The sequence below is a fragment of the Oncorhynchus nerka genome, linkage group LG28 (assembly GCF_034236695.1).
Source record: "Oncorhynchus nerka isolate Pitt River linkage group LG28, Oner_Uvic_2.0, whole genome shotgun sequence".
In the NCBI taxonomy this organism is placed as follows: Eukaryota; Metazoa; Chordata; class Actinopteri; order Salmoniformes; family Salmonidae; genus Oncorhynchus; species Oncorhynchus nerka.
In genome coordinates this window covers 15,792,671-15,806,501 of record NC_088423.1, presented here as the reverse complement: position 1 = coordinate 15,806,501, position 13,831 = coordinate 15,792,671, and the positions used below count along the sequence as shown (strand labels likewise).

Below are 13,831 nucleotides of genomic sequence, written 5' to 3'. Positions count from 1 at the left end.
GCTGGCGTGCACTACATTTACCAAAACAAACATTTATAACCTGCAAACCAAACCAACTCTGTCTGTTTCCATTATTCATCAGTCACATTTGTGATTGATTGAACTATGTGAGTGAACAACTCCATACAAATCAATTCTGTTGAAAAACTATGTAACGTCAATTAGGATTAGTTTGTGTGTGCTTGAGAGACATTAGATCGTTTCTTCCCAACCTTGTTGGTCTGTCTCAGACTCCAAGCCTTTGACCTCTGGTCTGGCCCGCTATAGAGGACGGTTCTAAAGCCTCAGCACGGCCCGGAGGATGAGGATGCGTTGTACCATGGCGGCCTGCCCCCTATCCTGCCTCCTCCTCTCCTTCCTCCTGACGAGGTCCAGCCTGGCCCAGGACCTCACTGGCTCCCTCACCATTGACACGGACACCATCCAAACCCAGACAGCCAATCAGACAGCTCCGATGACCCCCACCACAGCGGAGCCCGTCACCATGCTAGTAACCACAGAGTTCGGTGGCGTGTCGACGCCTAGTGGTGACATTGCGGACGATGAGGACGTCATCCCGACCAAAGGCACCCTTTGCCAAGGTTACTACGACGTGATGGGCCAGTGGGACCCACCTTTCAACTGCAACATGGGCGTTTTCCTGTACTGCTGCGGCACCTGCTTCTACCGCTTCTGCTGCCAGTTCAGAGGGCAGCGCCTCGACCAGAGCATCTGTTCAAACTATGACACGCCCATCTGGGCCAACACGGGCAAGCCCATCACCACGGTGACCGAGGACCACAGTGACCAGGAGAGGGATCGAACCCACATGATCGTCTATATCATCTGTGGGGGGGTGGCCATCATGGTGCTGATGGGCATCTTCACCAAGCTGGGCCTGGAGAAGATCAGGGGATCAGCAGGGGCACAGAACGACGTCAGCAACGCCAGGTGAGGGAGGGAGGGAGGTTATTTTGCTGCAACCATGAAATGAATCAGGCAAATTATTTTGGCAACTTTTATTAATGTGTGTTTGTGTTGTTAGGGGGAAACATATTGCAAGGATATTAATTGTTTTAATACCCACTGATTAGATTTGTGTATTTCATCAAAATTTCACAAACTTGTTCAGGGACCTACCTGATCACTCTAGCCAGTGGTCTATTTACATTGATAAACTGTCATGTTGAATATTGAAGATAACTGCAGGGTGATGTTGTGTTTAACAACAATCTATAGGGAATATGACCTGTTCCAGAAGTTGAGATGGAGAGAGAGAGAGCGAGGAGAAGAAAGGCACAAAGGAAGAGAAACAAAGAGAGGGAGGAGATCACAATATGACCAGAGGTAATGCTATAGATATCAAGCAAATACTTCTCAAAACTAAGTTTATTCTATACTGCCAATGGATACATTTACTCAAAATAATGTATCATATTCCCTAATAGCTGCAGTATGTACACCACATGACATCCCAGTCAGCCCTCATCTCCCTGTAAAGTGTTTCAGCCAGCGTTGGTCGGGTTAAATATCTGGTTCAGGGTTGGAGCGGAGACCCAAGGACATCATTACTGAAACACTGCCACGCTACACAGGCTTACCTCTCCCTCCTTTTACCAGTTCTCCTGTTCTCTTTTATCCCCCTCATCTCTCTTTCTATTCTATTACACTCCTCCTCCACCTCTTCTCCTCCTCTCTTCTGGGGGCCCTTGGTTTTGTTTTTGGTCATCAACTGAAGCAGGGCGGCACGGGATAAGAGATTTCACCCAATCAGAATCTCTCTCTCTTTCTCACGCTTCTCTCCCTTTCCAACTCTCTTTCTTTGTCTTCTCTCCCCCCTTTCTTCCTCTCTCTCTCCTCTGTCATTTTCTCTCTCACTCTCTCCTCCACTCCCCCTCTCTCTCCCTTCTCCATTCTGCCTCTTTACAGTAATGTCCCTATTAGCCGGCAGTTAATAACTCCACACTGGTTTCATATAACTCCACCTGGCCAATATTGAGATATGGAAAAGCCCAAGAGAAGTATAAATTGTATATTTTTCTCTGAAATCACATATTTATTGCATAGGGAGAGAACAGCGGCTCTCACAGTACAAGGCCATCAATGTCTCCAGCTTTGAGAAATATTCGCAGGATTACATTTTTTTTGTTTTTAGATGTTAACACCTCTCCGAAATAGAACACTCCCCCAAAAACATACACTCCTTGCCTGATTAAGACTTCATACCAGATGAACTGTCCTGGCCAGATTAGACTCACACAGATTAAATAAATGGCTCTCAGATTACTGGAATACTGTCACTACTCCTCTGCTGCCCAGCTGGTCTTGCCATGTTCATGCTACACTCTTAGAAAAAAGGGTTCCAAAAGAGTTCTTCAGCGGTCCCCATAGGATATCTCTTTTTGGTTCTAGGTAGACACCTTTTGAGTTAAATGTAGAACCCTCTGTGGAAAGGGTTTAACATGGAACCAAAAGGGCTCTACCTGGAACCAAAAAGGGTTCTTCAAAGGGTTATCCTAATAGGGTTGGTCAAATAACCCTTTTAGGTTCTAGATAGCACCTTTTTTTGAGTGAATAGAGACCAACTAATTTCTACACAGAGTGAATAGAGACCAACTCATTTCTACACAGAGTGAATAGAGACCAACTCATTTGTACACAGAGTGAATAGAGACCAACTCATTTCTACCCAGAGTGAATAGAGACCAACTCATTTCTACACAGAGTGAATAGAGACCGACTAATTTCTACACAGAGTGTATGGAGACCAACTAATTTCTACACAGAGTGAATAGAGACTGACTAATTTCTACACAGAGTGTATAGAGACCAACTCATTTCTACACAGAGTGAATAGAGACCAACTCATTTGTACACAGAGTGAATAGAGACCAACTCATTTCTACCCAGAGTGAATAGAGACCAACTCATTTCTACACAGAGTGAATAGAGACCGACTAATTTCTACACAGAGTGTATGGAGACCAACTAATTTCTACACAGAGTGAATAGAGACTGACTAATTTCTACACAGAGTGTATAGAGACCAACTAATTTCTACACAGAGTGAATAGAGACCGACTCATTTCTACACAGAGTGTATAGAGACCAACTCATTTCCACAAACTGTATAAAGGCCAACTAATTTCTACACAGAGTGAATAGAGATCAACTAATTTCTACACGTGTATCGAGACCAACTCATTTGTACACCGGTTATAGAGACCAACTAATTTCTACACAGAGTGTATAGAGACCAACTCATTTCTACACGTGTATAGAAACCAACTCATTTGTACACAGTGTATAGAGACCAACTAATTTCTACATGTGTATAGAAACCAACTCATTTTTACACAGTGTATAGAGACCAACTCATTTCTACATGTGTATAGAAACCAACTCATTTTTACACAGTGTATAGAGACCAACTCATTTCTACATGTGTATAGAGACCAACTCATTTCTACACAGCTCATTTTGTCCATCGCTCATCTTTTCTTTCACCCTCGTTGACAACACACCCTGCAGTGCTGCTCTATAGGGCGCTTATTAGAACAGCATGCAGTATCTGCTCTCAAATCTGACAGTCAGTTTCTACCAGGACAGGTGTTACTTCCATACTGCCCTCAATCCCCCCCTAAAATTTCACAGCAGTTAGTACATTACAATTATCAGTGTACATAGGACAGAATGTACCACTCTCCATGTCACTCTACCCATTGATGCATGTCTAATCTAATGGAGGACATCGACCGGAAGGGACATTGCATAGAACTTAAACAAACAACAATAACCGTTATCCCATAAGGCATCATTCCACATTCTGAATAGTGATTTATAGTTAAATTAACAACAAGAATGAGGATGTTGACTTTTAGGTTGGTAGTGCATGGTTCAGACCACAACAGTCAGAGGACATGGGCCCAGGCATGATAGCATGGGATACAGTATCCACAAAAGGTGAGGATTAATATGGGGAAGAGAAGACTGGGTGGTCTAAGGATCTGATCTGATCTGATCGAGCGTGTGTGCGTGTGTGCGTGTGTGTGAGAGAGATACGGCCATCCTTGGGACCTTAAGATATCATGTTCTATAACATGGGACTAAGATGGCTCCTATAAAGGGCTTGACCTTACTTAAAAACCGCTATGCCCTTCAATAAGGCAAATGAACAAAACAAAAACTTGATTGCTTTACCAATTCTGCCTCTACCACTACTTTCTTCTTTGATGAGCTATGCCTTTTACTTCGCCTGTCCTTCGCTGCTGGGGTTCAATGTCTTTCAGTATTAGGAAAAAAACATTAAAAGCTGTGTCATCTTCAACCTGAGAAGCAACCCAAAGAAAGACACAGACAGACAGAGAGTTGGGCACACCCCTTCTTCCATCCCTCCATCGCTCAGATTTCCTCCATGGCTGGTTTACATTACATGCTCCCTGATTTCGTACACTCCCTTCCTCCTAGTCCACCTGCGATGGCAATTTCGTGACATTTACCTTCTCCTGACCTCTTCCTCCCCCTGCCTCCCCCACAGCTGTGCTGTGCCTGGAAGAGACACACAAGGGTCACTGCTCATTGACTCAGCTCCAAGGGTTTAATTCTCACATCATCCTTTTTTCTAAATACCACAAAATGGTACTGAAATGGATGTAAGGCCAAGCCAGAACGTTTATGTCAAGTTCTGAGGGAAACCAACATCAGGGGCCTCAAGAAAGAGAGGAAGTGTTGAGGTAGTAATGAATCATCTTTGCCCAGACCTACAGCTCGCTATAGTCTATACTGTAGGGTGACCAATAATCCTGTGTTTGACTGTCCATAGAGGACAGGTTAGGGGCCTGCATGCCACTGCGTGTGTTGTGCCAAATTCCAAATCAATCTCTAACCTCTAACCCCTGAGCACTTGTTTAGATCTGAAAGGATTTGATAGATAATGCATGTCTCCTTGAATCCTGTGAGGTTCTGAATGTCACTGGATGTGTTAGGATCAATTCCATATAGAACCCTAGCCTGCCTTCTGAGCGCTTAGATCTGCATACCATTAGGCAATACCATTGGGCAGCATTTCCAATACCATGTTACCAATGGTAAAACCAATCCATTATATTTTAATGAATAGTGTAGAGAATTGGTTATTGGTGTTCCCAATGTATCTCTGAACTGGTCTGCATGTTCCCATAGGGCCCTGGAGTGACACTGGGTGTATGTGAGCAGATTTGGGTTGTTGGTGATGTCCCTGCTCTGTAACACTCATCTGACAGGGGATTCTGAGTGAGTTTTAACTGCACTGTTGACAGAAAGATGGAGATGAGAAGAGAGCTGGTGGAAAAGAGATGGCGGGAAAGGGAGAAATGGATGAAGGGAGGGTAAGAGAAAGGGAGAGAGAGAGAGAAATGGATGAAGGGAGGGTAAGAGAAAGGGAGAGAGAGAGAGAAATGGATGAAGGGAGGGTAAGAGAAAGGGAGAGAGAGAAAATGGATGAAGGGAGGGTAAGAGAAAGGGAGAGAGAGAGAAATGGATGAAGGGAGGGTAAGAGAAAGGGAGAGAGAGAGAAATGGATGAAGGGAGGGTAAGAGAAAGGGAGAGAGAGAGAAAATGGATGAAGGGAGGGTAAGAGAAAGGGAGAGAGAGAGAGAAATGGATGAAGGGAGGGTAAGAGAAAGGAGAGAGAGAGAGAAATGGATGAAGGGAGGGTAAGAGAAAGGGAGAGAGAGAGAGAAATGGATGAAGGGAGGGTAAGAGAAAGGGAGAGAGAGAGAGAAATGGATGAAGGAGGGTAAGAGAAAGGGAGAGAGAGAAATGGATGAAGGGAGGGTAAGAGTAAGGGAGAGAGAGAGAAATGGATGAAGGGAGGGTAAGAGAAAGGGAGAGAGAGAGAAAATGGATGAAGGGAGGGTAATAGTAAGGGAGAGAGAGAGAATGGATGAAGGGAGGGTAAGAGAAAGGGAGAGAGAGAGAGAAATGGATGAAGGGAGGGTAAGAGAAAGGGAGAGAGAGAGAAATGGATGAAGGGAGGGTAAGAGAAAGGGAGAGAGAGAGAAAGGGATGAAGGGAGGGTAAGAGAAAGGGAGAGAGAGAGAGAAATGGATGAAGGGAGGGTAAGAGAAAGGGAGAGAGAGAGAGAAATGGATGAAGGGAGGGTAAGAGAAAGGGAGAGAGAGAGAAATGGATGAAGGGAGGGTAAGAGAAAGGGAGAGAGAGAGAAATGGATGAAGGGAGGGTAAGAGAAAGGGAGAGAGAGAGAGAAATGGATGAAGGGAGGGTAAGAGAAAGGGAGAGAGAGAGAAAATGGATGAAGGGAGGGTAAGAGAAAGGGAGAGAGAGAGAAATGGATGAAGGGAGGGTAAGAGAAAGGGAGAGAGAGAGAAATGGATGAAGGGAGGGTAAGAGAAAGGGAGAGAGAGAGAGAAATGGATGAAGGGAGGGTAAGAGAAAGGGAGAGAGAGAAATGGATGAAGGGAGGGTAAGAGTAAGGGAGAGAGAGAAATGGATGAAGGGAGGGTAAGAGAAAGGGAGAGAGAGAGAGAAATGGATGAAGGGAGGGTAAGAGAAAGGGAGAGAGAGAGAGAAATGGATGAAGGGAGGGTAATAGTAAGGGAGAGAGAGAGAGAAATGGATGAAGGGAGGGTAAGAGAAAGGGAGAGAGAGAGAGAAATGGATGAAGGAGGGTAAGAGAAAGGGAGAGAGAGAGAAATGGATGAAGGGAGGGTAAGAGAAAGGGAGAGAGAGAGAAATGGATGAAGGGAGGGTAAGAGAAAGGGAGAGAGAGAGAGAAATGGATGAAGGGAGGGTAAGAGAAAGGGAGAGAGAGAGAAATGGATGAAGGGAGGGTAAGAGAAAGGGAGAGAGAGAGAGAAATGGATGAAGGGAGGGTAAGAGAAAGGGAGAGAGAGAGAGAAATGGATGAAGGGAGGGTAAGAGAAAGGGAGAGAGAGAGAGAAATGGATGAAGGGAGGGTAAGAGAAAGGGAGAGAGAGAGAGAAAGGGATGAAGGGAGGGTAAGAGAAAGGGAGATTTCGTGACATTTACCTTCTCCTGACCTCTTCCTCCCCCTGCCTCCCCCACAGCTGTGCTGTGCCTGGAAGAGACACACAAGGGTCACTGCTCATTGACTCAGCTCCAAGGGTTTAATTCTCACATCATCCTTTTTTCTAAATACCACAAAATGGTACTGAAATGGATGTAAGGCCAAGCCAGAACGTTTATGTCAAGTTCTGAGGGAAACCAACATCAGGGGCCTCAAGAAAGAGAGGAAGTGTTGAGGTAGTAATGAATCATCTTTGCCCAGACCTACAGCTCGCTATAGTCTATACTGTAGGGTGACCAATAATCCTGTGTTTGACTGTCCATAGAGGACAGGTTAGGGGCCTGCATGCCACTGCGTGTGTTGTGCCAAATTCCAAATCAATCTCTAACCTCTAACCCCTGAGCACTTGTTTAGATCTGAAAGGATTTGATAGATAATGCATGTCTCCTTGAATCCTGTGAGGTTCTGAATGTCACTGGATGTGTTAGGATCAATTCCATATAGAACCCTAGCCTGCCTTCTGAGCGCTTAGATCTGCATACCATTAGGCAATACCATTGGGCAGCATTTCCAATACCATGTTACCAATGGTAAAACCAATCCATTATATTTTAATGAATAGTGTAGAGAATTGGTTATTGGTGTTCCCAATGTATCTCTGAACTGGTCTGCATGTTCCCATAGGGCCCTGGAGTGACACTGGGTGTATGTGAGCAGATTTGGGTTGTTGGTGATGTCCCTGCTCTGTAACACTCATCTGACAGGGGATTCTGAGTGAGTTTTAACTGCACTGTTGACAGAAAGATGGAGATGAGAAGAGAGCTGGTGGAAAAGAGATGGCGGGAAAGGGAGAAATGGATGAAGGGAGGGTAAGAGAAAGGGAGAGAGAGAGAGAAATGGATGAAGGGAGGGTAAGAGAAAGGGAGAGAGAGAGAAATGGATGAAGGGAGGGTAAGAGAAAGGGAGAGAGAGAAAATGGATGAAGGGAGGGTAAGAGAAAGGGAGAGAGAGAGAGAAATGGATGAAGGGAGGGTAAGAGAAAGGGAGAGAGAGAGAGAAATGGATGAAGGGAGGGTAAGAGAAAGGGAGAGAGAGAGAGAAATGGATGAAGGGAGGGTAAGAGAAAGGGAGAGAGAGAGAGAAATGGATGAAGGAGGGTAAGAGAAAGGGAGAGAGAGAGAAATTGATGAAGGAGGGTAAGAGAAAGGGAGAGAGAGAGAGAAATGGATGAAGGGAGGGTAAGAGAAAGGGAGAGAGAGAGAGAAATGGATGAAGGGAGGGTAAGAGAAAGGGAGAGAGAGAAATGGATGAAGGGAGGGTAAGAGTAAGGGAGAGAGAGAGAAATGGATGAAGGGAGGGTAAGAGAAAGGGAGAGAGAGAGAGAAATGGATGAAGGGAGGGTAATAGTAAGGGAGAGAGAGAGAAATGGATGAAGGGAGGGTAAGAGAAAGGGAGAGAGAGAGAGAAATGGATGAAGGGAGGGTAAGAGAAAGGGAGAGAGAGAGAAATGGATGAAGGGAGGGTAAGAGAAAGGGAGAGAGAGAGAGAAAGGGATGAAGGGAGGGTAAGAGAAAGGGAGAGAGAGAGAGAAATGGATGAAGGGAGGGTAAGAGAAAGGAGAGAGAGAGAGAAATGGATGAAGGAGGGTAAGAGAAAGGGAGAGAGAGAAATGGATGAAGGGAGGGTAAGAGAAAGGGAGAGAGAGAGAGAAATGGATGAAGGGAGGGTAAGAGAAAGGAGAGAGAGAGAAAATGGATGAAGGGAGGGTAAGAGAAAGGGAGAGAGAGAGAAAATGGATGAAGGGAGGGTAAGAGAAAGGGAGAGAGAGAGAAAAATGGATGAAGGGAGGGTAAGAGAAAGGGAGAGAGAGAGAGAAAATGGATGAAGGGAGGGTAAGAGAAAGGGAGAGAGAGAGAAAATGGATGAAGGGAGGGTAAGAGAAAGGGAGAGAGAGAAATGGATGAAGGGAGGGTAAGAGTAAGGGAGAGAGAGAGAAATGGATGAAGGGAGGGTAAGAGAAAGGAGAGAGAGAGAGAAATGGATGAAGGGAGGGTAAGAGAAAGGGAGAGAGAGAGAGAAATGGATGAAGGGAGGGTAATAGTAAGGGAGAGAGAGAGAGAAATGGATGAAGGGAGGGTAAGAGAAAGGGAGAGAGAGAGAGAAATGGATGAAGGGAGGGTAAGAGAAAGGGAGAGAGAGAGAAAATGGATGAAGGAGGGTAAGAGAAAGGGAGAGAGAGAGAGAAATGGATGAAGGGAGGGTAAGAGAAAGGGAGAGAGAGAGAGAAATGGATGAAGGGAGGGTAAGAGAAAGGGAGAGAGAGAGAGAAATGGATGAAGGGAGGGTAAGAGAAAGGGAGAGAGAGAGAAATGGATGAAGGGAGGGTAAGAGAAAGGGAGAGAGAGAGAAATGGATGAAGGGAGGGTAAGAGAAAGGGAGAGAGAGAGAAAGGGATGAAGGGAGGGTAAGAGAAAGGGAGATAGAGAGAGAAATGGATGAAGGGAGGGTAAGAGAAAGGGAGAGAGAGAGAAATGGATGAAGGGAGGGTAAGAGAAAGGGAGAGAGAGAGAGAAATGGATGAAGGGAGGGTAAGAGAAAGGGAGAGAGAGAGAGAAATGGATGAAGGGAGGGTAAGAGAAAGGGAGAGAGAGAGAAATGGATGAAGGGAGGGTAAGAGAAAGGGAGAGAGAGAGAGAAATGGATGAAGGAGGGTAAGAGAAAGGGAGAGAGAGAGAAATGGATGAAGGGAGGGTAAGAGAAAGGGAGAGAGAGAGAGGGATGAAGGGAGGGTAAGAGAAAGGGAGAGAGAGAGAATGGATGAAGGGAGGGTAAGAGAAAGGGAGAGAGAGAGAGAAATGGATGAAGGGAGGGTAATAGTAAGGGAGAGAGAGAGAAATGGATGAAGGGAGGGTAAGAGAAAGGGAGAGAGAGAGAAAATGGATGAAGGGAGGGTAAGAGAAAGGGAGAGAGAGAGAGAAATGGATGAAGGGAGGGTAAGAGAAAGGGAGAGAGAGAGAGAAATGGATGAAGGAGGGTAAGAGAAAGGGAGAGAGAGAGAAATGGATGAAGGGAGGGTAAGAGAAAGGGAGAGAGAGAGAAATGGATGAAGGGAGGGTAAGAGAAAGGGAGAGAGAGAGAGAAATGGATGAAGGGAGGGTAAGAGAAAGGGAGAGAGAGAGAGAAATGGATGAAGGGAGGGTAAGAGAAAGGGAGAGAGAGAGAGAAATGGATGAAGGGAGGGTAAGAGAAAGGGAGAGAGAGAAATGGATGAAGGGAGGGTAAGAGTAAGGGAGAGAGAGAGAAATGGATGAAGGGAGGGTAAGAGAAAGGGAGAGAGAGAGAGAAATGGATCACAAAGCAAATGGGGTCTGACACGGACAGAGAGGTGAAGCACTGTTTTGGGAAAAGGTCAGATGTGAGGTGACACACACACATACAAAACATCAATCCATCACAACTCATCCAGGCTTCATCTGTTTGTTGTAATCTCCTTCCTGTCGATGGTTCTCTCGTCACTCAGTGCTCATCACAATAACAACAAAGCCAATTTTAACAATCCAATTCACATTATTCACACCGATTCCAAATCCAGTCTGGGGTAGAAACCAAAAGGGCTCCGTTAAAGTTTATGGTAATAGTGACTAAACGTTTCCCAAGTAAGACTTTGAATTGAGCTGTAGTGTTAAGATTTCCCCTTACTGGAACTAAGGTGCCTGTCCCAAGCCATAAAAACATCCCCAGACCACTATGCACTATGCATTCAGGCAGGTAGCGTTCTCCATTCGCCTAACCCAGATTCGTCCGTCGGACTGCCAGATGGTGAAGCGTGATTCATCACTCCAGAGAAAGCGTTTCCACTGCTCCAGGGTTCAATGGTGGCGAGCTTTACACCACTCCAGCCGACGCTTGGCATTGCACATGCTGATTTTAGGCTTGTGTGCAGCTGCTCGGCCATGAAAACCTTTGAATTACCAGATATGTTCATTCTGAAAATGGTTCATAAAGTCAAGGAGAAAACATGATAGCAGATAATACAAGGACATCTCTGCTTTAGAAACTGCCCTCAGAGTTAATAAAGGATAAAGTACATTAGTTTAGAGGGCTAGATTTCCCAATCATCAGAGTGGGGACTGTACAGTACATCGATTCTGAGCTGGGCTGAATCAGAGGGCAACATTTTCCAATCATCAGAGTGGGGACTGTACAGTACATCGATTCTGAGCTGGGCTGGAAACAGTGGTGGTGAGTGATGAACACTAGGACTGAGTGTTGCTAATTAGCTATCTGCCTCTCTGGTATGGGAGGAGGGATAATTGATTGCTACACAGCATTAGAAGATGCGTGTCTCACTCTCCTTGTTATTCGATACGATGTGCTTTCACCAAAAAGGATTAGCGATCATATAACGAACGCTCCGACGCAGGAAGTCTTATATAAGTGGCTATAGATACAGAGACTGTGTCCCAAATGACACCCTATTCCCTATACGGTGCACTAATTCTGACCACAGGCTCTGGTCAAAAGTAATGTACTATATAGGAAATAGGGTGCCATTTGGCATGCACACAGAGACTGTACTGTATGTAGGCAAGGCTAAATGTCCTCGTAAATGGCTAGATGCTCAATGCTTTTACCTTCCCTGCTGTCCAGGAGAAAGACGAGACGTAAGCCTATTGTTGCTCATTGACAGCAAGATGGTTGTGTCTTCTAAAACTGACTGACTCTTGAGATGTTATCATGAAGTTACTGGAATGATTGATTTGATTATAGACAAACATAGTGTTGTTTACATGTTGCAATCATAAATGAATGGGCAGCAATGATGAACATCCCTTGTTTAAATGTAGTCCCAATTTCTTTGCAGTATATCCCGTACTGATGGCCTAAATCTACTTTATTCTAGTCATTTAATCCTAATTTACATCAAACACACGTTGGGCTAGTCATGTAAATTTAGGGTAAAACTTCCTCTCTTAAGTTAACATCTCTCAATTAAATGTTTTATTTTTACCACATAGATGGAGCCTGTGATGGAAGTTAAACTTAGCCTCTATAAATGCACTAAATGCCCAGAGATAAAAAGCAGTTTTGCTGTAGATTAAAAATCCAAATCAGCAAGTTGTTCAGTAGCGAGCCAAACGAAAAGAGAACCAAGCCCTAGGCAGTCTCAGCTAGTGAGTCACAGACAACATGAGGTAGAGAGAGAGAGCGAGAGAGAGAGAGAGAGAGAGAGAGTAATGTAGGTTTAGAAAGAGAAAGAAAGTAAAAGAGAGAAAGAGACAGATTCAGAGACTGACATGACAAAAGACTGAGAATGAGAGAGATTGAGAGAGAAATAGAGAGAAAGGAATATTTAGAGATTTAGGTGGCTTGAAAGAGGATACCTTTATTGGCTCAGTAGTTAAATGATTTGAGCACAATCTTTACTTAATTTTATTGGTACTAAGCCCCATGTCTTCCTCCACTGCACACATAGAACCCCCAACGCCCCATACGTCTGCAAAGTCCCCCTGATGCCCCATACGTCTGCAAAGTCCCCCTGATGCCCCATACGTCTGCAAAGTCCCCCCGACGCCCCATACGTCTGCAAAGTCCTCCTGACGCCCCATACGTCTGCAAAGTCCCCCTGATGCCCCATACGTCTGCAAAGTCCCCCTGATGCCCCATACGTCTGCAAAGTCCCCCGACGCCCCATACGTCTGCAAAGTCCTCCTGACGCCCCATACGTCTGCAAAGTCCCCTGATGCCCCAAACGTCTGCAAAGTCCCCTGATGCCCCATACGTCTGCAAAGTCCCCCGACGCCCCATACGTCTGCAAAGTCCCCCCGACGCCCCATACGTCTGCAAAGTCCCCTGATGCCCCATACGTCTGCAAAGTCCCCTGATGCCCCATACGTCTGCAAAGTCCCCCGATGCCCCATACGTCTGCAAAGTCCCCTGATGCCACACACATTTGAGAAGTTCCCCTGACGCCCCACACATCTGCAAAGTCCTCCTGACACTCCACATGTCTGCAAAGTCCAGCTGACGCACGCAAAGTCCCCCTGATAACCCACACGTCTGAAATGTTCTCCTGACACCCCACATGTCTACAAAGTCCCCCTGGTGGCCGCAAAGTCCCCTGACACCCCAGATGTCTGCAAAGTCCCCTGACGCCCCACATGTCTGCAAAGTCCCCCTGACGCCCCACACGTCTGCAAAGTCCCCCTGACGCCCCACACGTCTGCAAAGTCCCCCTGACGCCCCACACGTCTGCAAAGTCCCCCTGACTCCCCACACGTCTGCAAAGCTTGCCTGACGCCCCACACGTCTGCAAAGTCCCCCTGACGCCCCACACGTCTGCAAAGCTTGCCTGACGCCCCAGATGTCTGCAAAGTCACCCTGACGCCCCACACGTCTGCAAAGCTTGCCTGACGCCCCAGATGTCTGCAAAGTCACCCTGACGCCCCAGACATCTGCAAAGCTTGCCTGACGCCCCAGATGTCTGCAAAGTCACCCTGACGCCCCACACGTCTGCAAAGCTTGCCTGACGCCCCAGATGTCTGCAAAGTCACCCTGACGCCCCACACGTCTGCAAAGCTTGCCTGACGCCCCAGATGTCTGCAAAGTCACCCTGACGCCCCAGACGTCTGCAAAGTCACCCTGACGCCCCACACGTCTGCAAAGCTTGCCTGACGCCCCAGATGTCTGCAAAGTCACCCTGACGCCCCACACGTCTGCAAAGTCCCCCTGACGCCCCAGACGTCTGCAAAGTCACCCTGACGCCCCACACGTCTGCAAAGCTTGCCTGACGCCCCAGATGTCTGCAAAGTCACCCTGACGCCC

At 46.3% G+C, this 13,831-nt stretch overlaps 1 protein-coding gene across 1 annotated transcript in view; it reads left to right on the top strand.

The window, feature by feature from the left end:
* The first annotated feature begins 282 nt into the window (after positions 1-282).
* The window catches only part of shisa8b (shisa family member 8b), a 41,438-nt gene continuing 27,889 nt past the window's right edge, over positions 283-13,831 (top strand). Inside the window, exons 1-2 of the mRNA XM_029641814.2 lie at positions 283-930; positions 1,219-1,326. Coding sequence (XP_029497674.2) covers positions 302-930; positions 1,219-1,326 — 737 coding nt within the window. The 5' untranslated portion in view covers positions 283-301. The remainder of the gene's footprint in view (positions 931-1,218; positions 1,327-13,831) is intronic.